Source organism: Crocodylus porosus, unplaced genomic scaffold, assembly GCF_001723895.1.
Source record: "Crocodylus porosus isolate Cpor-Errol unplaced genomic scaffold, CroPor_comp1, whole genome shotgun sequence".
NCBI classification, from domain to species: Eukaryota; Metazoa; Chordata; order Crocodylia; family Crocodylidae; genus Crocodylus; species Crocodylus porosus.
In genome coordinates this window covers 27,297,813-27,325,771 of record NW_017728911.1, presented here as the reverse complement: position 1 = coordinate 27,325,771, position 27,959 = coordinate 27,297,813, and the positions used below count along the sequence as shown (strand labels likewise).

Genomic DNA, 27,959 nt, shown 5'->3' with positions numbered 1-27,959 from the left:
GTTTAAAACCAACCTTCTGGCAGTGGCAACAGCACTTCTATTGAGGCAGCAGAGAGGGAGTCCCTTGACTTCATGGCTCCTTGCAGTCTATCTGATTCCTTCTGAACTTGTCATTCCACAGGTGTTAATGGCCTTTTCTCCTTTTTAATTGTCTTGAAGTTCCACTAATCAAGCTGTCCTTTCTTCTGCAAGTCTGCTGCCTGCTAGCTGGTAATATTCCTATTCCACAGCCTTCTGAACTGTTTTTAACTCTTTATTGTAAAGTTGTATTTGTCTTTGCTTCAACCTTTAAACTGAATAGTGTAACCCTAGCCCCCTAGCAGATTTATAAAGCTTCTGGTTGCATCTTCCTGCATGCACATATCTTGTCTTGAATCCCTAATGCTTAATTCTCTGTTTTGAGAATCTGGCATATGCATTTCTACTAGTTGTGTAGCCAGGAGACTAAGACACTATTTTGCATTCCCCAGATCTCTGTGAAATTTGTGTACTAGAAGTCAACTTGCCTGGTATGATTTTTGTATTTGATTCTCAGACTAAAGAGCATTGGTTTTTTTTTTTGTTTTGTTTTGTTTTTGCAAGAGCTGCTTTCATCCTCATGAACATTTAACTGTAGTTTAATCCAATTTATAATTTATGTCTTGGTGCAATTTTCAGATACCCTTAAAAAAATCCTGGGAGTGGGTGTACAGGAACTATTTATTCCTCAGTGTTCTCCCAGTACATATTGATGCTATTTTTTTGTACTTTCAGTTTTCAGTGCTATTGCTTATTAGCTTTTGTTCTAGCTTAAAAGTGGTCACTCAACACCTCAGTCTAAATTTTTGTCATGTGCAGAGTAAACACTAGGCTGATATGTTGCTTCCTATTTTGGATATCTGGGCTTTATGAATGTTGAGTTTTTTGCAGTGAAGAAACTCTTAAAGTTGATATACAGAGAATGAGGAAGAACTTCTATTGCAATAATATGTACATATATTGATCTGTATATTTATATTTATCTATGTATATATAGATATAGATAGATATATCTGAACTTAAGCAGAGGAAAGCTTGTTAACATCTACACAGTGTTTCCAAGAATTGTAGAACAGCAATGGTGCCTAGAGTAAACTATCTGCATAAACTGGACCAACTGGTAGAAAATCTAGTTTCAGAGCATGTGCTGTTAAGTGTTATGCTGACATCCTTTGCCTAGAAAATTACTAGGTTTGCTTAAGCAGGATTCTTTTTCATAATTTTTGTGGACTACCTTTCTTGTTTCAGTTCCCACTCCTAAAAATAAGATTGAAAAATGGATAATTTTCAGTTGGTTTATGCCCTTAGCCATGTAAAGTATTTTTAGCTTTGGTTTGTAAACCATCTTTTCTGTATGTGAACTGTCCCTGGGCCTCAACCTTACTTGAACTTTAACTGGCTGATTTCCAGTGATAGAGGTGACATGTACAAATTTTGAATGCACCATCACAGTAACTACACAAGTAATGAGCTAGGATGTATGCCTATATTAAATCCATTCAATTATTTTTATATATTTATTTAATTTCATCCCACTCCATCTGTTTTATCCACCTAGTGAATCTGATCACAAATCTAAATATTTTTCTCTTTGGGGTACAGTAACTCTTAGATGTTTGCTTGCACTATGCCTCGCATAATAGGGTGTTTTTGAGAGCGGTCCCTACATCAGTACAACTAAAGAGTGATCAGCCTTTTCCGTGTCAACTGAATCTCAGGCTGAATTGATCAGATTACTGCTACTTCAGGATAATGAAAGGATCATTTCTTTGTACTGATGTGTATATGCATACTAAACTGTACAAGAATGATGTTCAGAAAGGGAGTGCTTTAATCTCCATGAACATGAGAACCTCAGTTGCTTAAATAACCAAATATCAAAGGAAAAAGTCTGTTAATTGACTCTACCCTAAGTACTTTATCTAGCTGAATAAATGAACCAAGCACATGCAATTGAATTCTGTGTAACAGTTCAGTAGTAGTTTATATTTTTTCAGAGTAAAGTAATGCTTCTTTTGAAATGAAGCCTGTAATACAGACTACCTTTTAGCTGTATTCTGATGTTAGTTTATGGGGTTAGCATACTTTCAGTTTCAAAACAGAGGACACCTGTGGAGGAGGAGGGAGGTATATAATGGGGGGAAGGCCCCTGCTCCCAAGCCACAGGCCCCTCCAGCCCTGCTGCTGCTGCCTCTTACTCCTGACCCACAGCCCCCTGCCCCACCCCCCACACTTACCTGCCTGCAGCTGCCAAACCTGCTCATTAGAGCACGTGATGTCCTGCCTCCAGTGATGGTCTCCCGCAGCCTCTTGCCCCAAGCAGCTCCTTGCTGGGGCAGAGGCAAAGCAAAATCCTGGATGTTTGCTGATATTAAAAAACCCAGATGGAAATGGGAGAACTCAAAAAGAAAACATGTCCAAGAAAACCCAAATATATGGTACGCCTAGTTTTGGGATCTGATTGGGGCATTGAATATGGGTCTAGAAGGGGCTTTCTGAGTCGGGGGTCCCTGTGTTCTCAGGCAGCCATATCCTGTTGTCCCTTTCATCCAGTCTCTGCTCAGTTTATAAATGTGTTGAATGGATGTGTTGCAGATTCCAATTATTTGATCCAAGAGGTCGGGTCATTTGAGCATAGCTAAGGAAGCTTTTTGCAGAGATGGCCATCTGAACTTGTTTAATGTGCAAAGATAAATGTGTGTTGTTAAACAAATAAAGGCTGGGTTGACTTTACTCGTAAAGCTTCCTTTACTCAGTTGGCTTTAGAACAATACAATATTCTTTCATACAATGAAAATGGAACAGACCAAAAATAAATTTAAAAAACCCTGTAACAGCAAAGCTGAGACTATCACCAGCTCTAATGCTCTTGAAAATTCCTGTGTGTAAATACCTCACTGTGTATTTTGTATTGACTGGTAGCACAAAGTAGAGTTCATCGTATGAAGGAGAGTTAAATGCAGAAACTAGCTAGGGAATTTCTGTAGTTTATCTAGGATTGAATATTTGCCATGGGTAAGTATAGTTCCCTGTTAGTTCAGGCATTTCAGTTGTCAGGAGTGGTTCCAAAAGTGTTCTTTGTAAATCATCAGGTTTTTAAGGCTGTGGGTTGGCATCATTTAGAAAATGATTGCTCAGTGCTGAAAGTAAAAATAAATAAATAAATACGCGGACCTTTTAAAAATGTGCATGCTGCTCTATGTAGACTACTAGACAGGATTGGGATAGTAGCCCTTACTTTCCGGAAAGTGTGTGAGATTGATCTGTTTGACTCGATTTGAGAATTTGACTCAAAACTCTCCTCTCCCTTTTTGTGGCCTGAGAGGACTATGCCAGAACAGTAGGAACATTTCTATTTTTAAGTGCAATAGATGAAAAATTAACTTTTCTGAACCTGCTAGATAACTGGCTACATATGTGAATTTCAGGTTTGCAGAAGAGGAAAATGGCTCAAGAAACGAACCATAGCCAAGTGCCTATGCTTTGTTCCACTGGATGCGGATTTTATGGAAACCCTCGAACAAATGGAATGTGTTCAGTATGCTATAAAGAGCATCTTCAAAGGCAGAATAGTAGTAATGGTAGAATTAGCCCTTCTGGTAAGTAACACTAAGTATTTAGTATTCAGCGTGCTGGTTCTCTTGTGACCAAACTGTGATGCGTCAGTGAGACACTTCCTGTCACTGCCCCACTTAACTTCCAGAGACTAATTACAACAAGAATATGAAAGATACAGCAATACTGCAGTGCTTTGTCCTAAGTACCCTTCTGTCTTAGAGAATATTTTGAATCGGCTTTAAAATGAAATATACTTATTCACAGTGTGAATAATCTTTCTGTAAGTATAATCTTAACTTATTTTTGCGGCTTACGTTTATTTTTGGTAAGGTATTGGACACACAGGGCTGCTTCTATCACTATGAAAATTTAGGCAACACTTTCCAGAGAGGATTTACCAGAAATTACTGACTCTGCAGATAATACCCAGCTTGAGAGAATTAATGAAAACTATTTAGAAGAAAATCAATGTCCTAAATTGTGGAAAGAGTGCAAGATTCAAGCTGACACTTCAAACAACTCGGGGAAACCTTTTTTGAGAAGTTGCACTTGCAGTCTTTTAGCTTGACTTCGGTTAAGATATTCCAGAGACCAAAGCCCAATATGTACATGGATTTAGGTAGATGGCAAGAAGATCTTCTGCTAACCAACTGGAATGGGAAATGATTGTGGCTGGTGCGGTTTCCTTTTGCCAGCTGTCTGAAGAAGCTATACAGCCACCTCTGCTCTGAACCTGTGACCATATTCTGTGCATGATGAAAGCAACAGAAAAGTCTTGAGCAGTGATGAGCCCTGCTCCTAAACTCTGGTCTGCTCTGCTCTAATGAGCCTGTTGCCAGAGCATTTCCATTCTGGTTTTTCGGGGCTGCTACTGTTTCCTCAGCTGGGAATTTTGTACGGGCTCTGATTAACCTCACTATAGCAATCGTATTGAAAATATGATCAAAGTGGATCATATTTTCTAACATTGCTTCACAATTATGAGGGTAGGGACTTCTAAAAATAACTTGGACTTTGACTTCAGGGTCTGGGGCCCTAGGCAAGGGACTGTTTTAGGAGCTTGAGAATGGATTGATTTTTAACATCCTGTGGTACAGTATTTCTAAACCCCTGGGTTGTGACCCAAAAGTGGGTACAATTCCAGCAGCAAGGAGCCCAATTCCATGCCACCACCCTTGCTGCTGCCAGAGGGCACCTTACCATGGTGGCACAGAGCTCGCAGCACTGTCACCAAGCTGCCCAGCCCGCTGTGCCCTGCTGCACCGGATCCCACCTGCTGGGTCGTGGAGGCCCCAGGAGGATGGCATCAGGGCCGGGAGCCCACCCCTGCCCCATGCACAGATTGCGGGGGCACTTGTCCCCCATGCCTCTGCTGGAAGTGCACACAGTGGCAGGGAGCTGGCTCCCTGCCACCCCCTGCACAAGCCACCCACAACAGTGTCCAGCTCCCTGCCCAGGCCCCAAGCCTCATGCACCACCTGGGCTGGGCAGCAGCCCCAGCCCTGCCCAATTCCCTCCCTCCCTAACTATGGGGGCCTCAGTTCCCCCTCCTCCCCCCAACTTATCTACGGGGAGCTGCTCTCCAGGGTGCCTGGTGGCCATGTACATGTGTACGTGCATAGAACCTCCTGCCTGATCTCCCTCTTCCCACTCCCCCCAGCTCCTTGCAGGCTGGACCTCTGCCAGCCTACAAGGGGAAATTCATTGTTTCCCACATTTGTCTCCTTAAAGGGAGAAAATTGGGATTTTTCTCCTTTTAAAATGAGAAAATATGGGTTTTACCGTGTTTTTCTGTGGCAAACGGAAAACCCAGATTCTTGTTGATTTATGCAAGATGATTCAACATTTCATATTCCTCTAATAGGATTTCCATGGCTAACGGGTTAACAAACAGACATTTGAAGCCTGATATGCACTTCACTGTGTGAAGGTTTGGCCCTGTGCATCTACAAAAGAGATACTCAGTCCTCTGAATTTAAGCTGGGTTCCTCTGTTTTACACTAGTCATCGCTTGACTTGGTGAATAGGCCATATTAAAAGCGTATAAAATTCAAATCCATCACTCCATGGAATATAAATGCCTGATGCATCACTGAAGGTTCAGTGGTGGATCCGTGGTGAAAGGGGTTGAAGTATACTGTAGATATTAGATAAAGTGTCTTTGGGTATACATGGCCAGTGATATGTAGATATTCTAAAATATTTCAAAGTATTGGTCTCTTTAAAAAATGTACACTTCAATTACTAACAATCTTTAGAAGCTTTTGATAATCTTAACAGACATACTTCCACTTATTTGCTGTTGCTACTTTGAAATATATGCAGAGGTAGAGGCAGATGTGATTATACTTAAGTAACTTTAGTAAAACTTTTTTATATTGTAGATTCAGGTTCAGGAAGGATATTAAGTATATGCTTAATTACCTTGTTGAATTGGAACCACAGTGCAGAAGAATCTGTTATGGCATCAACAACGTAAGTCTGGGAGGTGGCGTAACTTATTTTACATTTATTGTTTTCCTTGCAGCAACTTCTGTCACTAGTATAACTGAGTCCTTACCAGTTCAATGCACAGAAGGCAGTGCGCAGGAAACTCAGTCAGCTTTAGACTCTACATCTACCCCATCTATGCAGCCAAGGTAACTGTTCTAGTCTGTGCTTGTTAATTGACCTTTTACTTCAAATAACTCATTCTGAATACTGAATATTGGGAATGAAAAGTTAACACTTTCTCTCTCATTTTAAGGTATTGGAATTCCCTGCCAGTTACTATTGAATAAAAAGTTCTGGTTTTTAATGGAGTCTCAATGTCTGCCTTGACATCTCTGATATTATTCTCCTGTAGATGTGACTTATCTATAAATGGTCTCTAATCACTCCACACCATGCAAATTAGTGGTTTGATTTCTAAGATTGAAAGAAGTTCCCTCTCAAAACTCAGACTTAATTATAAATATATCAGACTAGGTAGAGTTCCAGTTGCAGTTCTTAACTAACTGTGCATCAGTGTTGGGTAACTTGCTTCCTTGATTTCATCCCAAGGGAAACAGTGTGGTCCAGTAAACAGGATACACAAGAGCAGTGTTCTAATTCCAGTTCTGCCACTGACTGCTGTTTTCTTAAGCAAGTCACTTTATTTCTCTCAGATTGGTGAAGAATACATAATGTCCTCTTGCAAAGCATTCCAAGATCTGCAAGTGCAAAAAGGTCTATAAAACCAGTATCAGACTGTAGACCAGGGTAGGTAGGGTTAAACTTCTTATTCTTGTCTAAATAAGTGGCCATCTAATTCACTGCTCCACGGAGAATGCAAATAATTGTAGGTTACCTAGCTGTGACTAATATTCGGGAGTAGATAATAAGGAGTAATTGGTGAGGGGATAGTGGTGGTGAACTGGTACAGCAACAAACTAAACCAGTGCAAATTATTTCATAGAAAAAAATGCACAGAAAACCAGTTAATCAGTTGGTATTCAGCTTTTTACTCAGTACTTACAAAAAGCATTTAACTCATGACTATTTGTAAGTATATGCTTAGGTTTTGGCTATAAACTGGTTTCCATCACTGAACCCTTTCTCCACCCCACCCCAGTCTCTGTGTCCTGTCTATTACACAGATCAACCTTTTTATCTTCCTGTGGAGTTCTCTGCTGATCTCTTGCTTGGTTAGCAAATGTGGAGAGGAGTGACTGGTTTTACTTTGTGTGTGAAAACTTGTCTAAAATGTCTCCCAGGCATGCAGTTGGTCCAATAAAAGATGCTGCTCCTTCCAAAAACAAATCCTTGCCTATTGCTTTCATTCATACGAGTAACTTTGATCAGTGCAGTCTAAATAGAACTGAAGATGAAAAATTGTGCTCTCAGTAGTACCTGGGAGTTCTGCTACATCTTTTTTTCTCTAGACAAATTCTTAACCAGACTGATGTGCTAAGCCAGTGGGAGGCAGCCTTTTTTGGCAGGCATGCCACAAATTAAGCTCCAAGCCCTCCTTGAGTGCCATTTCCTTTCCCCTGTCTGCTCTGCTTTCTGTTCCTTGCCATGCCTGCAGCTGTGCTCTCTGCCCCTTCCCTGTTCTCCTGTGTACCACACACAGGCTGCCTGTGCCACTTGTGGCTTGCAGGCCACAAGCTGGCCATTCCTCATAGGTTGTCTGTGTACAATGGGGAAGATTAGTCAGTTATGGAAGGGTCTGTAGGAGTCTTCACACTTCTTCACTGACTAATCTTTCCAGTTGTACACAGACAACCTGAGGTGTCTATGTAGATTCCCTTATCTTCCTAGATTCTGGCTACAGACTGGGCAACTAGAGAATCTACCTTCTTATCTCCTACTAGTATGTAATTCTGAAACTTTAAAAGGAACTGCAGTCGGCTTATCTTGTATTATAAAACCCTTGCATTTGTTGGAAGGTGATGCACAGCATCGTTCCTTAAAGAAACATTAAAGACAACCCTAAAATGTTTATTCTTTGGAGTGAATCTCTGTTATCTATTTCTCTTCTGTATCAGTCTTTCTTTACTGATATAATATGCCACAGTGGAAGCTGAAAATAATTGTCCCAACAGCTTAAATCTTCTAATGATCAACTGCCTTAATGTGCTGCTGATGTCCTAAACCAGAAAAACAAGGCTGTGCACCAGCTTATAGTTGTATTAATTTAAGGCAGTCTATTTGGGGGGAGGGGGGGCAGTGGGGGCACCTGTGTCTCTGTTCCTTAAGAAGTCTAAACTGTTTTTTCTTCCTAGCCCCGTGTCAAACCAGTCACTTCTAACAGAATCTGTAGCATCTTCCCAAGTGGAAAGTACGGTTGTGGATAAAACAGTACCTGAAACGGAAGATTTGCAAGGTTAGTATCTGCGCTTGAGTAACTAAAACATGCACAAAATAATGCCTAGTCTGTTTTATCTCTCTTCATACTCTACTATTTTTAACGTAGCCCTAACAGATGACTCATTCTGAAATATGACAATGTTCTGTAAAACTGAAAGAGAATACAGCGAGGTGCACATATGTAGTCTTAATGCAGAAATACTCCTGTGGTGGAACTTTCAGATAAGCTTAAGAAGTGTAAATTTCAGTTTCCTTTTTTAACTTCACAGTACTTGCTGAGTTTTACATTCTACAGTGTTTTGTTTACTGGGATTGGAAATGTATTTAGGGTGCATCTTGGCTATTTGTCTAATCATAATCATGCCAGAATAAGGACTCATCTAGTTGCTGAGAGTGCTAGGAGGGATACTGTAGTGATACAGAAACAAATGGATAGTGGTCTGTACTTTGTCTATATCAGAGGGGTCAAACTCCTTGAGCCCTGGTCCAGATCCACACCAGGGGGTTCCTTGGAAGCTGGATCTAGGAAGCTGTGGCTCTGATGTGTGGCATGCACAGTAGCTCTGGATCTGACCTGTGGCAGTAGCTCTGACTCCACCCCTGACCTGGAGAATGTGGCAGTAGCTTTGGCTTCTGCCGTGTGCCTCATGATGCTCCTGATCACTATGTCCGCTGGGGTCTGAGGGTACCGTATTCTGCAGTGGGCTGCTCCCCCTAGCTTCTGGTAGTCCAATGGACCAGCTCTGTGAGCTGTATGTTTGACACCCCAGCTTTATGTTGTAAAGTCCTTTGGGGGATTGGGGAATACGATTAAAACATGTACAGCGCAGGTCCAGTCAAGTATATTAGCCTGGAATCAATACAATGAGAATGGTATTGGCTTCACACTTCTATGATTCATCTGTTGTTATTAAACCTCAGTACATTAACTTTTAAGCAGACTGAAGTTGTCAGAGTAGAGCTGAAAGGGACCTCAAGAGGCCAATTAGTTTAAACCCCTGCTCAAATCAAGATAGTCTCTGAATAAACCATGCCAACGAGTGTCTGTCCAGCCACTTTTAAAATGTCCAAGGATAGAGAATCCACTTTTTGAAGGGACCTCCTTTTCAGTTATTTAGCTTCTGTAGGATAAAGTACAATTTACTCAGTCCCACCTTTGCTTTAAAGGTGTAGAAATTCAGCAAAGAAATAATTTGTCTGCTAGCTAGACTCCATTGAAACATGTTTGTAATCTTCACTTGTGTTGAACAATATAAATGTAAGAAGGTAATATAAAAAGAAAATTTGAATGGGAGTCACTAATAGAACCTCTCACTGTTGACAAGAACGTTTCTCTTCACAGAAGGTAAAATTATGCAGAATGATGCTTGATATATATATAGCATCATACTAAGTGCAGAATGTTAAACATAAGAAATGTAAAAGCAACAAACCTCCAATGTGTCCATTTAACTCATTGCAGCTTTCTAAAATTCCTGCTTGGAAGGAATATAAAATTCTAGAACTCTTGGTTCAGAGATGATGATTTAGTTGGCCTAATAAAAGGTATCATCTCTGAACCAAGAGTTCTAGATTTTTGCGTTTCCTTTCATCTCAGACCAACACAGCTGCCAAATACATCCCTGCTTGAAAGAAGTAATTCTTGCTTTGCATAGTACAGATGTGAAGCTTCCTTAATTTAAGCGCCACCCCCACCCCACCCCTTACACAGCAGTGGTAGTAACTTGTAATTTATGGTCAGCAGTATGGGGAACTGGTATCAGACTGAAGCATTAGTTCTTGGGAGCATAGGCCACCGCATCAGCCAAAGAACGAAAATATCCTTATAGTATAATAAATGCAAGACAAATGTAATTTTGTACTATTCCTAATATGCATGGCTCATAAATAACTGTTCCAGAGTGATATTAGTGCCATACTGGTCATTTAATAAAAGTTAAAATATTCATTAGCTGCATCTTGTGGAAATCCTTGCTGTTGTTTAGTGTCTTAACAAAGCCTACAGTGTTCCTGTAACAACGAATGTTTTGGTTGAGCTGTTGTTTTAAGTGGATTTTCCCAAAAGTTAAAAACAAACAAAAAAACCCCCAAATAGATGCATAGGGATGCATTTATGTTTGTGCAGACTTGTAGAATATTTAAGCCAAGCTAAACCTGTCAAGTTTATAAACCCCTCGCAGGACAATCACTCCCTCTCCGATCTCTCAGTTCTAATCCTCAAAGGGAACTTACAACACACCTTTCATAGACAAGCCTATGAACTTCTCACTTCATCGACCAGTGGACACTAAAAATCATGGACTCAATATAGACGTTGGATTTATGACACATTACAACTTGCCTGACATCTGATTCACATGGTACCTGCCTGACCTGACTTCTTACATTCCTTTTTTTCCCCCACCTTTTCTCTCCTCCACTTCTGTCTCCCCCTTTTTTTTTTTTCCTGGTTCCCTACAATTTCCTTTGTATTGCTAGCCTCTTTTTTTACCTTGTATTATTACCTCTGTAGTGTTTTCCCTTTGGCTTTTTTGTCCTGTTTTCTTCCTCCTCCTCTACCTTTTGTTTTCCTACTTCTGTCCTTTTATATTTTTCACTGACATCCTGTCATACTTTTAGCTTCTCCCATTCCTGCTTTCCTGATCTCCAACTATTCCCTTCTTCACAGACTGCCTCTCTTCCACCTTATATTTTATTTCTGTTGTCTCCCTCTGACTGCTTTCTTGTGCTGTCTTCCCTCTCCCTTCTCTGTTTCCTTTTGTCCTGCTTATCTTGACTTATTTACATTTTCACTCACATCCCTCCATACTTTTAGCTTCTTTCATTCCTTGAAGTCTCAGACCACCAGAGACTCCCTATGCCTGATGAAGGGTGACTGCGCCCAAAAGCTTGCAAAGAACTTTTTTACAGCTACTCAGTTGGTCCAATAAAAGAGATCACATCTACTCAAAGAACCTTGTCTGCCTAAACTCCTCAGATGAATTCAATTCAGACTTGTCTGCATGGCTTCGTTTTTTCACACCTAAGGTGATTTTCTGATTTTTAAAATAACTCTAGTAACTGAGCAACAGTATTTAATTGCTAGTATTCTCAAATAGCCTTAACATTTTCCTTAAGGTGACAAAATAAAATGCACTGACTTTGCTAACCTAAACTTTCTTTTGAAGATGTAGTCATGTGGTAGCTGGTTATTCTAGCTTCCTGAAGGATAACTGCAATAAAGGAGTTGTGTTCAGAATCTTGCAGCTCTTAACTTTAAAAATTTGAAGGTGCAGAGGCCATTTTTCTAGTAAACCTTTTTTTTTACTATGAAAACTCTAGTTTGGGAAGATACATGCAAGTGCATGCTTATGTTCTACTGAAACTGGATCCCTCCCAGGTACAACAGTTAGCTCTAGCAATATTCAACCACTATTTCTCGCCCTTTGTCTTTAAAGGATGAAAATGTACTTTTTGGATTTATTTTCTTTTTGTTACCACACTTAATTAGTGATAAGTATTGATCTCTCTTTTCCAGACAGAGAAACTAAGACAAGTAATTTGACTGACTAGCTACAACAGTGCCAGTGGTGCAAACAGATTATCGCCTTTCAGCCCCTGCTAAATGCAGGGTACTTTCTTCTGTTTGCATCTCATTTTCTTGTGAATATTTTGAAACCCCACATGTCAGACTAAGAGCCTCTTTTTTGCACAGCTGTAACATCTATAATTCAGGCTATGAGTGGTTTTTTAACAAGTGAGGGACTTCTAAATGGCACTTTAATTTCTAGGTTCCTGTCAGATACTGAGGAGGCCTGCTGCCAGCTCCTTTCTGTAGCTTCTTAACATAGTTCAGAGTCTTCTCTAGTTTCTCACCCGAGTCTCCTGTAGATCTGCTACTAAGTTTCCTAGGCTGAGTTCACCAATAGATTTGTTGGATTGGGGCTTCTAACAAATCTCCATATTCTGCTGCTTCTGGGTAGCCATGTGTAGATCAGTAATTTTAGTACATACAGTGCATCCTGTGCAATAGATCTTCTGCATCGCAAGGAGTGTTTCCTTCAGCATATTATATTTAAATCCTCATGTTTTTGTATGCTTGCTGTCGCAGCCATTCAAGATTTGGGGACGGGGTGGATTAGAACATTTATCTGTTAAAGCCATCTTCTGGTCACCGTGCAACCTTTCTCGGTTTTGGGGCGAGTCCAAGTGCTGTAATCTGCTGTTTTCAGTCCTTCATGCTCAGGTGGGCTCCTAGCCTTGAGCCTAATACAGGATTCCCTTCATGATGGAGAGGTCTGATTAGGTGCATTAGTACTTTCTCCTTTGCAGTGATATTATCAGCTACGCTGGCCAAAAAACCAATTGCTGATCATATTAATTTTCCTTTTATTGGTGCCGATTGTCCCACGGAGGGATGCATGGATTGGTGATTCCATGCTGTCTTTCCAATTCTGGTAGCTCCAAACATGGTCACAATGTTGCTTCAAGAAGCAAGTTGAAGCATCCTCTGTACTTGTGCAACATGGAATGATGGGGGTTTGGCAATACAATATTTTAAATAATTTAAAGCTTGTCAGTTGCATTACATTTCTTAAACCTTTTCCTTTCCCCTCTGCTTCATGCTTCTCTGACCATTCTTGAACTCCTGTTGCTGCAGCCAAATATTTAAGCATGTCCTTAGATGTTGCTCAACAACAAGCAAGATAATAAAACATGCAAAGATCAAACAGCATAACTACTGAAATGCAACTCATTCCAACTGAATAAAAATGCAGACAAGAAACGTTTTTAATGAGCATCACATCTTACGAAAGACATAAATAGAATGGACCCAAAGTCCCACTGAACACATAGAATCGTTATCACATTAGAGACTATTTCAGTAAGCAGTTATCAGAGTGGAGTTGTTGATAGATACTTCAAATATACGTGACAGTGCCAGAGGCTCTGAAACAGTGTGATTATGATGTAGGCATAGAAACATTGCAGGGTATCCTGATTTAGTGAACGCATGCTCCAGAGAGAGAGGGAGAGAGGAAAGATGTACGATACAGATTTAAAACTGTTTCATAGGTGAGTTGTATATAAATACTACCGAGTAGGTGGAATAGGTTAGTGCGTGTTTATAGAAGCTCAGTAAAAATGTGTCATAATTTGTTTAACCACTTAGTCCTTTCAAAATTTACTTGCTATTTTACTGCACAGTGGTCTGTTTAAAAAAAAAAAAATTGTTGCATGAAGGAAAACATAATAAAAATACTCAGTATGTGTGTACACAGATTTGTAAAAATGAGCGATTGGTGATGGACTATAGTTTTTAGTTGGGAACATCTAATGCTTTTGAAGTTGGCAAATTGCTTTTTAGTTTGGACTTGCTTTTCAGCTGTCTCTTGAAATGTTGTCAGTTTGTAAGCTCTGTAGCTTTATGTCAGTTTTCTTCTTTGCATCTTTCCCAGTTCAAACATTCATGTTTTATTCTATCTCGGTTTATATTTCTATCCCCAGATTTTAAATGAGTACCAATTTTTTTTCATAATTTGATTTTTTTGTTTTGTTTTGTCTCCTTGCAACCTGACACCTGTCATCTCCTTATGAATTATGCTTCTCAACCACCCATTGAGAATGCTAGCAACAAAACAGCAGTCAAAACTTTGTGCAACTGAACAGCTTATCTAGATTTGGAGACTTAGCAAAATATGTATTCCAGAACAATTTCAGTGTAAGCCTCTGTTTGGACCCTGTCATAAAACTAGCCACTGGAATAAGAGGACATCTTTCTGATGTTTTAGTTTTGCGTGGATTGAAACCATCCTTCCTTTTCTCCAGGATCTGCTGTTGCTCAGATACAGGTTTTTGTGTGTGTTTGCTTCCTTTGAAACGCATTTGATTTCTTCTGCCTTGCTGAAGATCCTCTTTATCCCTTCAGGTTTCCTCAAGGAAAAGCTTATGAATAGAGGCAAATGAAGAAGGACAAATGTAGGATGTTGGGGGTTTTGCATGCCCCCCAGGTGAATGAACTTCTTAATCAGAATTGCTCCCGAATTTTTCCTGTAGTCCCTTTAAAGGACACGTCTAACATCCATGAAATGGTTGCAGTCTGAATCCTAGGTGTGTTGGATTGTACTTCTGTCTTACTGAAGTAAGGAATATTCTACATGGAAATGGAGGTGGCTTCCATCTTAACAGAAACTATCAAGCAAGTAATACTTTCCTGAGATTTGATTCCCAGCTTTCTTCCAGCTGCTGCCTCCCCCTCCTTTTTCTTGGCTGTGATACAGAGGGGTGGGAGGATGTAGAGCCATTGTAGTTCCTTAGTGCAGCTTGAGGATCCCCCCCCCCCCCATGTACATCAAAGGAGGTAGGAATGATGGAATAGGGGGGAAAGAGGAGACACTTCAAGATCTGAATATCCGTGGCTGAATGTCATTCTCTGATGGAGTGGCAGGGACCAAGTTGGAGACTGACTACGGAGTGACACTTGCTGTTCCAAATTTAAGGTTGATGATAGCTTCCACTTAGAAAACCAAAAATATACTTTTTCAGGCTTTTTCTCATATACTCCCTCTAGAAAGATGGTGATCCAAATTCTCAAGAATTTGGCCATTGAAAAACAAAAAAGTGATTTTTTTCCTGCTAAAATAATAAATCCCATGTTCCAATAAAGAAATTAAATTACAGTCTCTTAATGGTTTTGGTCAACATAACTTCACTTATTTTATTAAGCAATAGTTATGTTCCTGTTTGACTGAAAAGTTAATGAGAATGTCACCTATAATTTGCCCATTAGTTAATAGCGCCCATCACCATGCTATTTTAGCATGCACACCTCCATGCGCTGCCAATTGCAGCATTTGTTGTTAGTTATGGAAGGGCACATCATTGACAGTGTCCTCAGGCACCGAGATATTTGTGTTTCTTTACCCTAATGGATCAGACACATCATCAGCCCCCATTCTTAAAGAGCTGGATCCATCAAAAAAACACCTCTTTTCAGCCCAGCAAATACCTGTGATGGCCTCAAAGATCTCTTCATTCAAAGCTGCGTGTGCATATTCTAGCTCAGGGGTGTCCAACCTTTTTGAATGTGGGGCCAGATCACAAACTTTTTATTACCCAGTGGGCCGGTGAGCCATATTCAAAGACCTCACAGGAAGTGGTGTCACATCAGGATCCTTCACTAACTGGTCATTGATCTCAAGGATAAGCTAGTCCAGGGCTGCTCAGATCTGGTGAGGCTGTGGGCCCCAGATGCCACCAGCACGTGTTGCACAGGCTGTGTGCTGTGGGGGTGGGCCCCGAGGACCCCCTCACTGCACGGGCTGCTCCAGCAGCATGCACACCCCCATCCCTGGCCAGGCAGGCTACGTTAGCAGGACCAGAACTGCCAAGGAGGCAGCTGGAACTAGAGCACCTCTGGGCCGAGCTTCTCCTGCCCAGCCCGGCTCTGCCAGTCATGCGCCCCCAGCTCTGCGTGGGAGCTTACCTCGCGCCTCTGTCCACCACACATGCGGGCCATGCTGCAGCTCCCCCGGTCATGTGCCAGGGGCAAGAGGCGGTGCCAGAGAAGAAGCTGCATGGGTTGTCCCCAGCTCCTCCAGTCAAGCGTGGCTGGGGCAACGGCAGCAGGACCCGGCTCACAGCCTGGCCCCGCAGGGGTAAGCAGCTCCCCTCCCCTCGCTGCCAGCTGGGGCCCGCAGGCCAGCCTTGCCTGCCTCACCTCGCCGCAGCTCCGCGCTCAGCAGCGGCTCTGCGCGCCACGGTGGCACTGCTGCCGCAGGCTGGATAAAATGGCCTGGTGGGCTGCGTGGTGGCCCATAGGCCGTATGTTGGACAAGGCTGTTCTGGATGAGTCTTACCAAAGCAACTCTCTTTTTTTCTTCCTATGTGGAAGTCTCATGTTGTCCAAAACTTGGAGAAAATGTAGAGTTGCCTAGTGTTGTCAGATGTGACAGGGTGGTTGAAACACCTTGCCACAGGAATGCAGAGACAAAGAAGAAGACTAGGAGAAGAAACTTACTTGGAGATGCTGAAGAAACCAAAGTGGGAAAGATGCCGCGCCCTGATTAATTAAGGAAAACAGCTGGGGCCACAGCAGTTCAAAGGCTGCTGTGGCAAGCCCAGCTGCCTGAGATCAAGCCTGGGACAGGAAGAGCAGCATGGCAGAAGAAAGGAAAAGCTGCGCCAAAAAAGGGAAAAGGAGAACAGCTGAGTCAAGAAGGCAGCGAATCACATGCTGCCATGGGACACAGCTGGGAAGAGAGGGAATTTAAAGGGACACCAAGGAAGCGTTCTTTGTCAGTATGAGGAGAGGGAGTGCAAGATGATGATAGAGAGGATGTCCAGAGACGATGGGGGAAGGAACCAACCCTGGGGCGTAGAGGAAGGTTCCCAAACTTACCTGGGAAGAGCCAGCAAAGAGATGGAGATTATTTTGTCAGTGAGTCCAGTCCCTAGGGTTGGAGAGAACCTGGATCCTAGAAGAGGAAAGAGACACGGACAACATTCCACCCCAAGGAGGGATAAGTCCATTCGGACCCTGAAGGTAAGGGCAGGGTTGGAATTGAGGAGGCTGTCTTGGGACCCGTGCAGGGAAAAATGGGGCAAGCAGCCAACTTAGAGAAGGACCCCTTGGCAAAGGAGTCCATAAGACTAGGACCGGACCCTTAGTCCAGCAGGCAAGCAACAATAAACCCCAAACATCTGGTGTGGTATGAGCAGGGTATGGGGATGGTGGAACCCTGTGAAGATGAGCAGACCTCCTGAGCCTTTAATCGATCCTTTTGTCTCCCAAAAGTGTTTGGTACCTCTCTGTCATTAACACCAAGACGTGGTGGAAAATTTTTGGAAGGACAGAATACTACAATGCCACTAGGGAAACAGCTCGACTCTAGGAGGCACGACGACACCAACCACTTACATCAAATGTGGCGTTTTGACTTGTTTTATCAATAAAAGTATAACTATACAACCCTTAAAGGGGAGTTGAGCAGTTCAGGTGGGCAGGCAAAACTTTTTCACATAGCGACAGAAATATCTTGGATTTATTGTATATCCACTGGAGGCTAATGTTAGTGACCAGTCTAGTTTCACTAAGGTGGGTAGTAATTTAAAAGACAACAATTTAAATGGTAGAAGCTAAAGTAAACAGTTTAATCCAGGGGTGTTAAATGTATGGCCTGTGGGTGGGATCTGGCACTTGGAGCTGCCCTGTCCAGCCCACTGGGTCACCACTGGCCACCAGAATGTGGGGGGAAATAGTTTGCTGTAGACTCCCAGGCCCTCGGGTCCTTATGGACAAGGGGATTTGTGGCGAGGGGGTGAGCAAAGGCTGCCACAGCGCCAGTCACAGTCCAGTAGCTTTGCCCATTGCCACTTGCATGGCCCCAGCTCCTTGGCTGTCAGCCCTGTTACTGTCCCATGCTGGAGCTCTGTACTGTGGTCTGGATCCAACCTGTGAGGAGCCCTGCAGTTTGGATCCGGCCTGGGTTGCAAGGTGAATTTGAGACCCCTGGTTTAATCTGTTCATTTGTAATGGTGTAAAAAAAAAAAAAAAAATAGTAGTAGTGGGTAGAAAATAAGTATCTTCACCTATATTCCTCCTTTTTAATCTGGGGGTTAAGTTTTAGCAGTATCGAAATTTATAACGTCCTACTAAAAAGTGTTAGGTAGGTGCAGCATGTTTCAGAGAGGCTTGTGCTTTCCGGCCTGCTTCAAGGGTGGACCTAGAAAGGCTTGATCTGCTCCCAGAATGGTTGTTATGCTCCCTGTTCCTTTGTCTGAGGACCGATTTCCTATGCTCTCCAGGATCTTGCTTGTGGTTTCCCAGTTCAGTTAAATGCATCTGAAATGAAGGCAAAAATCTTTCCCCCTGCATCCCCCCGCTTCCTTCTGGACCTTGTAACGTGTAAAATAGTCATTGCTGAGTGTAGGGAGAATTGATGAGGTTCTTAGCACCCCATAACAAACATTTTGCACGTCAGTGCAGGTGATTGTATCTTTATCTACTGTAACATGGGCAGCCCTGGTCCTTTGTAATGAATTCAACAAGCAGTGTAGCAGCAATGTTTTTTGGTTGTGGGAGAAGATCCAGTTCCTAGTTTTCACCTTTTTAAGAGCTTATTTTCTAACAGTAACCAGACAGACCAAATAATGTTCTCCAAAGGAATGAGCTGTCCTTTCTTGTGCTGACTTTGAATTACTTGGCAAGCTTGTCTTGATGTTGCTATTGGCATGTGTGTGTCCTGTTAAATACAGCTTTCATATGATTTTTCACCTGCTACAGTCGGTATCTGAAAAGAACACGGGTAAACTATGGTAGTAATCCAGTAAACACTTCTAATGTTGCTACACAAGTAAACTTGTTTGGCCCTAAACGCTGAAATTCAAACGGAGCGGGTTACTTGGTGATGGCACTTGGGACATGCCTCCCAAGAACTTTCAGCTACATGGCATTGCATTTTAAGTAGCTCTTGTATTCTCTTAGTCACTGATGCATAGATGCAACATTGAACACTGTCTGACTTTACTGTCCAAAGCAGAGCCCATGTTTTAGAGCTTGTGAACTTGTGACTGGCTTAGACTATTTTGAAGCAGTTGTTTGCATAAATGAAGCCAAAGATAAATTGCTTAAGGATCTGAAATGTCAGCAGATGAAAATTTACTGAGACTCTCCTGCCTGCTTCCATAATACATAGCAGTCCTTGATCTGTTTAACCTTTTTTTTTAATTTGTGCTTTATGCATACAAATGCATGTAAAGATGAATGTGTTAATCAGTCTCTGTATGCAAAGTACAGTGCTTTTCCCTAAATTTGTGTAATAGTTTTAGGCACTCAGTAAAATTTATTTTATAACAATTACATTTTTGTCACACTAGGAAATGCAGTGCTATTCAACATGACTTAATTCTAACTGAGTGGGTGTGTCAACCACCTGGTAGCATAAAATGATCAATTCAAAGGTCAGGGTATATATTTTGTGTCCTAGTCTAGAACCTACCACTGACCTCTGAAGGACTTCTTGCTCTAAAACTTATTAAGATAGGTGGTACTTTGCAAATGGCTCTGCAGACAAAGTGGTGAAGCAATACCTCTATAAAAAATGTTTTGAACTCTGGGCTTCTCACTGTCTCTCTTGCTCGTTCTCTCTCTCTCTTATTGCATTTTTACCACATTAATTGGGTCTGGAATTACCTGCTCTAGATTAACCCTTGTGTATAATATGACTATTTGTCTCGCAAAACTTTGTAGATCTTTGTCTTGCAATAAAAAAAAAAATGTTTAAAAATATTGAAATTTGTCTTTGCATCATTATCAGCTTTCCTAAATTCTAGAGCAAGAGAAACTGTCATTTCCTTAATGTAGTGGGAAAATACTCATATTTTAATGAAGCATGTCCACATTAAATAGTCTACATTTATTCTTGCTCCGTTAACCTTTCAGTTAAACTGATGCATCTCTGCATTTTTATTCTCTCTCTCATATATTGTTTTTGTTTTTATTAGATATTAGGTACCCATTAGTTTTTGGATAGAGCAGTAGCTTTATTAACATGTTATAATGAGGGCCCTTCCTTCCGCACTGTATGAAGGAATTGTATGTGCTGTTGCTCTTCAAGCTTTTTTGACCAGATCTTTGGGGTTTGTCCTACTAATCCCCGAAGATTTTACTTTTCCCATCATGCATCTGCCTGCTGGTCTGCAAAGCCCAGCAGGCACTTGAAGACTTCCTTACTGTGTCTGCTGACAGACAGTATGCATATTCTAAAGTGCTTCTCCTCCCCCTCCCCCCCCACTAAAATGTACCGAGAGCAGTAACACTGACAAAGTATGGACTAGCACAGGAGTGGGAAATTATTTCAGCTGGAAGGCCACTGAATTGCATTTTGGTGAGCTGTGGAGGGCTGTAAGAGTAGCCCCATCCCTCGACAGGTGCCACCCTCCTCACCCCCCCGGTAGCCAACTTGACACTGGAAGTCCCTCTCCTGAGGTTTGCCCCCAGAAGTACTGCCTTTTGGAAGGGGAGGGTTGTCTTGGAACCAGAAAAGCACCAAATCCTATACTAAAAGCCAAACACCTACTCTAACATACTTAAATGTTATCACAAAAATCTTTTTGTTATGATTTGTTTGCATGCTGTATATAGAGATACTTGTATTTAATAATTCAGAAATAAAATCTTATACTTTCGTATATTGTGTAAGGGGATGTGGAGTGTAGGTGTGTCTGTGGTGGGGTGTGGAGGGCTTGGGGGGGCATTGGTTATGTTGGGAGGGATGTATATGTAGGAGGGTTGTGGGGGTAGAGTGTGGGATTTGTGGAGTGTGGGGACCCACCCCACGCACTCTTCCCTCTGCACAGCCCCCGCCAGGGCACATCAGAAGTAGGCGGTAGGCACTCAGGGTGCCCAGGGCCTGCACATGTGCTGCCACCTGGCCAGAGCTACACATGGTGGCAAGGAGCAAAGCCAGGCTGGCACACCTCTTGCGTGGCACTCCCCGTGGCGCACGTGCAGCTTCCAGCACTTGTGTGCCTCCAGGGGATGGGTGGGAGCAAGGTGTGCAGGCTGGGCAGGGTACTAATTAGTTGGCAGGCACCCACAGGCCGGGTGAAGTTGCCTGGCAGGCTGGATCTGGCCCACAGGCTGTATTTTGCCTCCCCCAGGACTAGCAAGTAATGGATGAATCTTAAGAGCAGCTGCTAAGGTAGTCTACCTGCACAAAACTGTTAAGCTGTACTCTCACTGCACTTCTGCCATTCTGTGTAGCAAAAGTGCAGTTGCGTGTGTGTATTTGTCTTCACTTGGTTATTTCTTTTTCCTGGCAGACTTCTGGGATTGCTGCCATACTCCCTTCTTTAGACCACTGATAGGTTGGTATGTGCTGCCAGGCTCTCAGTTACAGCCTTCCTTCATTCTTTACCCTTTTTCCTCGCAAACATTTTCTTTTTTTCGCAGTTTCTTGTACACCTGAAGTAGTGAAAGCTTGTCTTGCTGTTAACCCAGCAGTAGCTGGTAGGCAGAATTTTGGCTAGTTTGCAAATGGGGTTGAAATGAGGCCTAGTTCTCTTGCTTTGTTTTTCTGGTACTCTTGACACACAGAGCTATTAAAGAAAATGCCACTCATGTTTTTCCTGGGTCAGACTAATAGCTCAGTTGCATGGCTTGCGTGGGAGAATTCAAGTACAGGACAAGTATCTTGCTTTCAGATATGAGAGGAGATATTACACACCTCCCTTTTCGCTTGGCATGGATCTGTCTTGCTCCAGCCCCTTTTAATTTCTTCCCTAGTAAATGCTGTATCCAGTCCAGCCTCCAACACCTGGGAAAAAGGCTGCACTATCTCAGTAGCATATGTTGCTTGATCTCAGTATTGTTATCTGCAAAAATAGCATTGAGGCAGCATTGCAAGAGGGAGAAAAGTGTTTTTACAGAAATGAGTGTGGTAAACCATCAGTGACCTGAGCTTCCAGGACTGCTTGTCAGTTTGTTGGAAATACTAAACCTTGTATGTACAGTCTCTTGGCAGCACCAGATCCTTTGAAAATTAATTCTTGAGTTTTGGAAGAAGGAAAAAGCAGATATGTATTGAAAGGTTCCCCTCTCTCTCGGTATTCTTTACCAGCAGTTTTCTAGCAGGTATTGCATATAAACCATTTAGTGAGTTATCTGGATGAGGACAATTCAATAATCAAATGCAGGAATAAGGAGCCCCAGCGCATCGTTCCATGTAGTTAAAACAGGCTTCAGTAAATCACAGAATTTTAAAATATGGAAATATAAATTAGCTACCAACTTACGTGCCCTAGAGTCTGAATTTTTTTTTAACAAAAATAATAATAAGCTGCAATTTCTCTTGTGTTTTGTTTTTTGTTTGTTTGTTTTTTTTTAAAAGCTTACAGGTTTTTTTCCACTCATTATTTTAGTATCTTTGTTTGTTCTTATATTAGCTTCTGTGTCAGAGAGTGCGGAGCCCACAACTGAGGAACAAGACAAGTCTCTCGACAAACCAAAACAGAAGAAGAATCGTTGTTTCATGTGCCGGAAGAAGGTTGGACTTACTGGTAAGGAATACTTGGAAAGAGATTATATAATAAATATAATTGGGACAAATGTAAATGTTGCTCTTTCATGTACATATGGATTGGCCTTCATTTGACTTTGAAGTTGAAGTAAAATTTGGCCCCAAGATCCTCCATCTGTAGTTCTTATGAAAGAGAGGTTTTCATTTATCCTTGTGGGGCTTCTTTCCTACTTGTTTCTTTTATTAAGTAAAGGGAGCTTCATATCTGTGTTGCTGTTTAGAAGTTAATGTATAATAGCCTGGGGATTTAAAGTAAATTTAACAGTCTACTCGTTAATCAGCCTTCATAATGAAGTGGTATGATTCAGTTAAAGAGTTTGAAAATTGCTTGCATTTCACTGGGTGAAGGCTGAAAAATTAATCTGCGGCAGACCTTTAGGGGGAGTGTAGTTTTCTTGTACTGTTGTATATCTGAAGAGATGGCATCAGTTTTTTTTCTTTACAATAAAATAAGTGAAATGAAGACACATTATGTGGAGTTGGATGATGGTGATTTTTACAGCAGAGACTGCCTTTCACCAGTTGACACTGGTGATTCCGATCTGATAGGGAGCAAATGTATTCAGGATTTTTTTTTTTAAAGCTAGCATAAAGGCTGCTCTAATGTCAAAGTCAAATTTATTTATTTATTTATTTTATTTATTGTTTTACAGGGTTTGAATGTCGGTGTGGAAACGTTTTCTGTGCTATGCACCGTTATTCAGATGTACACAGTTGCTCTTATAATTACAAAGCTGATGCTGCTGAGAAAATCAGAAAAGAAAATCCTGTAGTTGTTGGGGAAAAGATCCAGAAGATTTGAACTGCTGCTTCTGCTAGAATACAAAATCCTCTGACCATCTGCAGATTAAATCGACTTGAGCTTTTTTCCTTAGTCATCAGGAATGTAGAGCAGTGTACCTTGCCTAGACCTTTTAATCATGCATGTCATCAGATGAATAGATTTTTTTTCACTTATTTTCTTTTGTTTGTTTTGAAATGACTCAACATTTTATTTTCATTGCAGTTTTCTGTGGCTGAGAACTTAAAACTTTACAAGTATTATCCTTTAAGATCATTTTAATTTTAGTTGAGTGCAGAGGGCTTTTATAACAAACATGGAGAAAAATATTGGAGGGCTGTGCTTTCCCAGCGTAAAGCATGCATGCGTTAACTTTGCAGTTTATTTCTTGTTGTATATAGCTTTTCTCTGCAGCACAATTTTTTTTTTTGATAATGCCTTGTATGGCACAACTAGTTATCAGTAACTGAATGTATTTTAATCATTATGGCTGCTTCTGGTTGGTTTTTTTTTTTTGTTGTTGTTGTTTTTTTTCCCCCTCCCCATTAACAAGAAAGGATATACATGTTGGCATATTAGCTTGTTTGCACCCACTACCTATTTATGTATGAATCATTTGTAATGAGTGTGTGCTGAGATTAAGTTTGCGTGGTTTTTTTTAAAAAATGGTTTTGGTTTTTGTGTGTGGGGGGAGGCTGTATGCACTTCATTGACTGCAGGTTTCATTGGGATTACATTCATCAGTCTGTATGTACACCGATATGAAGAATGATCTGAAGTAACTGTGCTGTATTTATGTTTATCCACGTCTTAACTTTGATTAAATAAAATTTTAAAAAATTGGAGTATTTTTGTGCTTCTAATTGTCAGTCTTGCCTGGATTTTTTTTCAGCTATTTTGATTGAGACCTTTCGTCTCTTGTTCCTCTGCCTACAGTGCACTATAACCTCATTAAACTAGGCAAATCCCAACGGCAGTTGAATTTGGTTTTTTGTCTGAACCTGCCAACTATTACAAGCAACACTTTACATACTGAAAGATCGCAAGGGAGCAGATTGTTTGTACTTCATGAATTTAACAGCATTTTGTGTTTGGGGTGATTTTTCCCCTTCCCCTCTTCCAATGTGTACTTCATGCAGCAACAAGGGAGCAAAATAGATTTTTAAAATGGGCAAATAAGTAAATATCACAATGACACAGGTGAGTTCTGGGGTAAAACTGGTTTTCATCTGCTTCTTGAACCTGACAAAAATCAGTTGTGCTCAACCTCTTTGCCCAGCAGGGTAGATGGGCTGTGTTCAGTCCATCAGTGGGCCAGATCTGCCAGTTCAGCACCTGGGGCATTGGGACCCCATCCAGCTATGCGGGTGAGGGGGAGGCAGTGGGCAGCCTGGCCCCACGGGGGGAAAGGAGCTTGACCTAGCCCCAACCCAGGCCCACAGGGAGACAGGGGCATGACCCAGCCGTGATTCAGCTGCATAGGGCTTGCGATTTGGGAATTTGGCAGGGGAGGAGGGTGGCCATTATTAACCACTGAAACTCCCTCTGCTGACAAATTTTCCCAATCCATGGGGAGCCCTATGGGCCAGGGGTTGAGCACCCCTAGACCAGATCATGGGTTCATGCGATGCAGTCAACGAGATCGCTGGTGGGTTGGGGAATTAAACACTTGCCGAACAAACAGATCCTTGTTTCCATCTGCTAGGTTGCATTTGAAGTAGTTGAAGTATGTCAGTATAACTAATGTCACTTTTTCATGTAAGCACTAGCTGTAGGGATGTTAAATGACTAGAAATGGGATTTAGTCTTTGTAGTTGCAAATGGCAAAATGTGTTCCTTGAGACCACTTCTCAGTCGGGATCTGGGCCACACTTTGACTTGTAACCCCAAAGACTTTCAAGATTGGCCTCCACTTAATGGTAGTGGTGGCTCATGAATCGATCAACGTATTATCAGTCATTCAGCAGTTCTGTAAATCCTTGTCAAACCCCAAACATAACTGCCTAGAGATTTTTTCAAAGCCATTTAATCACCAGTGTCAGGTTAAAGGTTCAGATCTCTTTCAGTGACTTGATGTAACTGCTCATGTAAGTTCAACCAGCGTTGAATTCATTACAAAACTTACAAGAAATGACTGATTCCTCCCCATGTGGAACTGATCAGCAGCTAGAATTTTACTTGGCAACTTCCAAATATTCAGACCAAATAAGATGTTATGAGCAGCTGCTTCATTAAATTTTTCATCAAAGCTGAAAGCATCCTTTAAAATTCTGAACAGTCTGCAAGTGGTGGCTGGCAATTAGTAGATAAGCTCACTATCTAGTGTATTAACACTATGCTTGCAAAAGGGATCTTTTGACATCAGGTAGCAGGCAACCTACAATTTTGACCACTTTGTACTTGGATGAACATTTCGTGGAAGCTTTATTTAGCAAAACTGGAACTTCATGAACTATGTATTTGGCAAGGGAGCACAGGAGGGAATGCACAGATTTGCCAAACACATCTCGATAGGGCCCTGGCTTTGTATTAAAGGTGCTCATTCATGCTGACTCTGCTAGTACCCAGCAGTGTCCTTGTACAATAAATCAGCATTCTTGTCCATTCTGTCTGCTGTACTTTTTTTCTAAATGTTGCTTACCATTACTTCTCCCTCGCTGCCTTTTCACTCAATTCCTCTTCCTTTCTGAAGTCCTTGCCTTCTTCCTTTTTACTCTGTTGCTTCTCTCCATCTGTCTCTGTAGAAGTGAGCTTTTGCTCAGTTCTGCAAGAGCTCAGACTAGAGAAAAAAGAACAACTAGGTCCATGAAGAAAGAAGCTGCTTGATTTTAAAACGAAGTGCTTCCCATTGTCCAAGGGCTATAACTGACCTCCATGAGCAGGGATAAGGAAAACTGTTCGCAAAAAGCAGCTGCCTTTCAGAACTCGAATGCTCCTTTCCTACCTGCTTCTGCACACCTGCCACCAGGCCTCACACCATGGAAGCCATTATCTGGACAGAAAGGGATTGGAATTTAAATTCCTCTTATTGTTAAACACAATGAGTTAATTGACTATCATTTGGGGGGTATGCAATTCCCATTTCCCACCTGTCTTGAACCAATGAAATAGAAGTCTGCAGCACAATTTGAAGGGAAAAGCATCGTTCTCTTCTGCGTTTGGTGATTTCTTTGAGTGTGTCCCAAGAGTAGCCTGTGCCTCATGTAAACCAGAACAGAGGTTTTGGATCGGCCCTTTCCCAACTTTGTGGTCACTCAGTGGAACAAAAACGGTCACGTTGGATTGCTTTGGTATCTGGGATCTTTGGGATCTTGGCATCGCTGAAGTCTGAATCTGGATGATGATAGGTAGGTAGGCAGATGTCTCTCTAGTTCTTTTTGCCTTGATACATCTGTGATAGCAGGGCCCCCTCTACATGTTCCAAGTATTGCACAATTAACTAGTTAATTGTACAATAATCTTAAGACTAGGTACATGTGTAAAGTATTTACCAGGAAATAAAAAGCTCCAACCAGCTATAAAGTTAGCCTAAAAATGTGTACTATAGAGCTAGTTGCTATCAAGCTTTAATTTGCACGTGTAGCAGGGTCTCCCCTGTGTCTGGTAGCCCCCTCAGCTGATAGGGCTCCCAGCACAGGGGTGCTCCAGGCCCTGGGGACTGAGGCAGCCATAATCCCCAGGGTTTGGGGGTACGTGAAACCCTCAGGCCCTGGGGACTGAGATAGCTGTGGGAGTCCAGTATCAGGTTCCTCTACACCAGTAATAAGGTGCAAGACAGGAGGCACAATTGTGTATATTGCACATGAGAGCCAATTGCACCTTTGCCTGCATGTGTAGAGGGGGCCCAGGTGATTTTTACTGAAGCTGGCTTCCCAGCTTGATTCTTGTTTAATTGCATTTTGTCTACACGTAGATTAAAATCAGCTTGGCTGTATAACTGCTTTTAACTAAATCTTACTGTACACTTTGCCTGGCTGAAGAATATTAATGCAGTTAAACTGTAAGTTAACTAAGATAAAAAGCTGTTCTCTTTCATGCAAAGACATCCTTAAAAGTTATAGTGGCCAAATCCTGAGCTGCCGTAAAATAGCATAGTTGTACTGAAGTCCGTAAAGTTACATCAGTTCTAAAATAACTGAATCTGGTCAGAGTGCTTGCTACCCTGTGGCACAAGACTACTTCAAAATGAGTAACTATTTCATGATTAACTGTTCTTGGAAAGTGAGGAAGTCCATCTCCCTGGGCTTCGTAGCCCCAAGTTCAAACATCTTTCTTGAAGAGAAAGCTCTATTATTTTAAAAGGGAGGGGGAAATCCCAGTGTTATTTGCAGCCTTGTATACAGAGCTAGGTTGCTGGCTTTTTTTAAAAATTATTTTTGGGTAAGTTTGTCCACATGGGGTGAGAAGGCTGTGGAGTGAGAGCACCTCTGCTGTGCTCTTTACAGTTCTTGGGAGATGTTCACCCCTCTTCTACAGCTGGAGCTTCAGAGCTGAAGTCAGTTGGGTGCAATTTGTATAAACTTTTCTATATTTTGTTTAGAATTGGTGTATTTTAGCAAAGTCCCGTGTCCCCAAGGGATCTGAGATCCTGCTGTATGAACTGCCCCTTTTCTTTCCAGTTATTTCATCCAGTTACTTTGGTATTTAAGTAACTTTCACAGACAGGAACCAGTCATTAAGCCCAAACAGCTCTAGTCTCTGAGCCACGCTGG

At 41.7% G+C, this 27,959-nt stretch overlaps 1 protein-coding gene across 2 annotated transcripts in view; it reads left to right on the top strand.

The window, feature by feature from the left end:
- ZFAND6 (zinc finger AN1-type containing 6) overlaps window positions 1-24,092 on the top strand; it is a 52,528-nt gene extending 28,436 nt beyond the window's left edge. For both annotated transcript variants that reach the window (XM_019533710.1, XM_019533711.1), the window contains exons 2-6: window positions 3,447-3,617; window positions 6,104-6,215; window positions 8,322-8,422; window positions 22,333-22,446; window positions 23,120-24,092. In XM_019533710.1, coding sequence (XP_019389255.1) covers window positions 3,464-3,617; window positions 6,104-6,215; window positions 8,322-8,422; window positions 22,333-22,446; window positions 23,120-23,268 — 630 coding nt within the window. In that variant the 5' untranslated portion in view covers window positions 3,447-3,463 and the 3' untranslated portion in view covers window positions 23,269-24,092. The remainder of the gene's footprint in view (window positions 1-3,446; window positions 3,618-6,103; window positions 6,216-8,321; window positions 8,423-22,332; window positions 22,447-23,119) is intronic.
- Window positions 24,093-27,959: the final 3,867 nt, after the last annotated feature.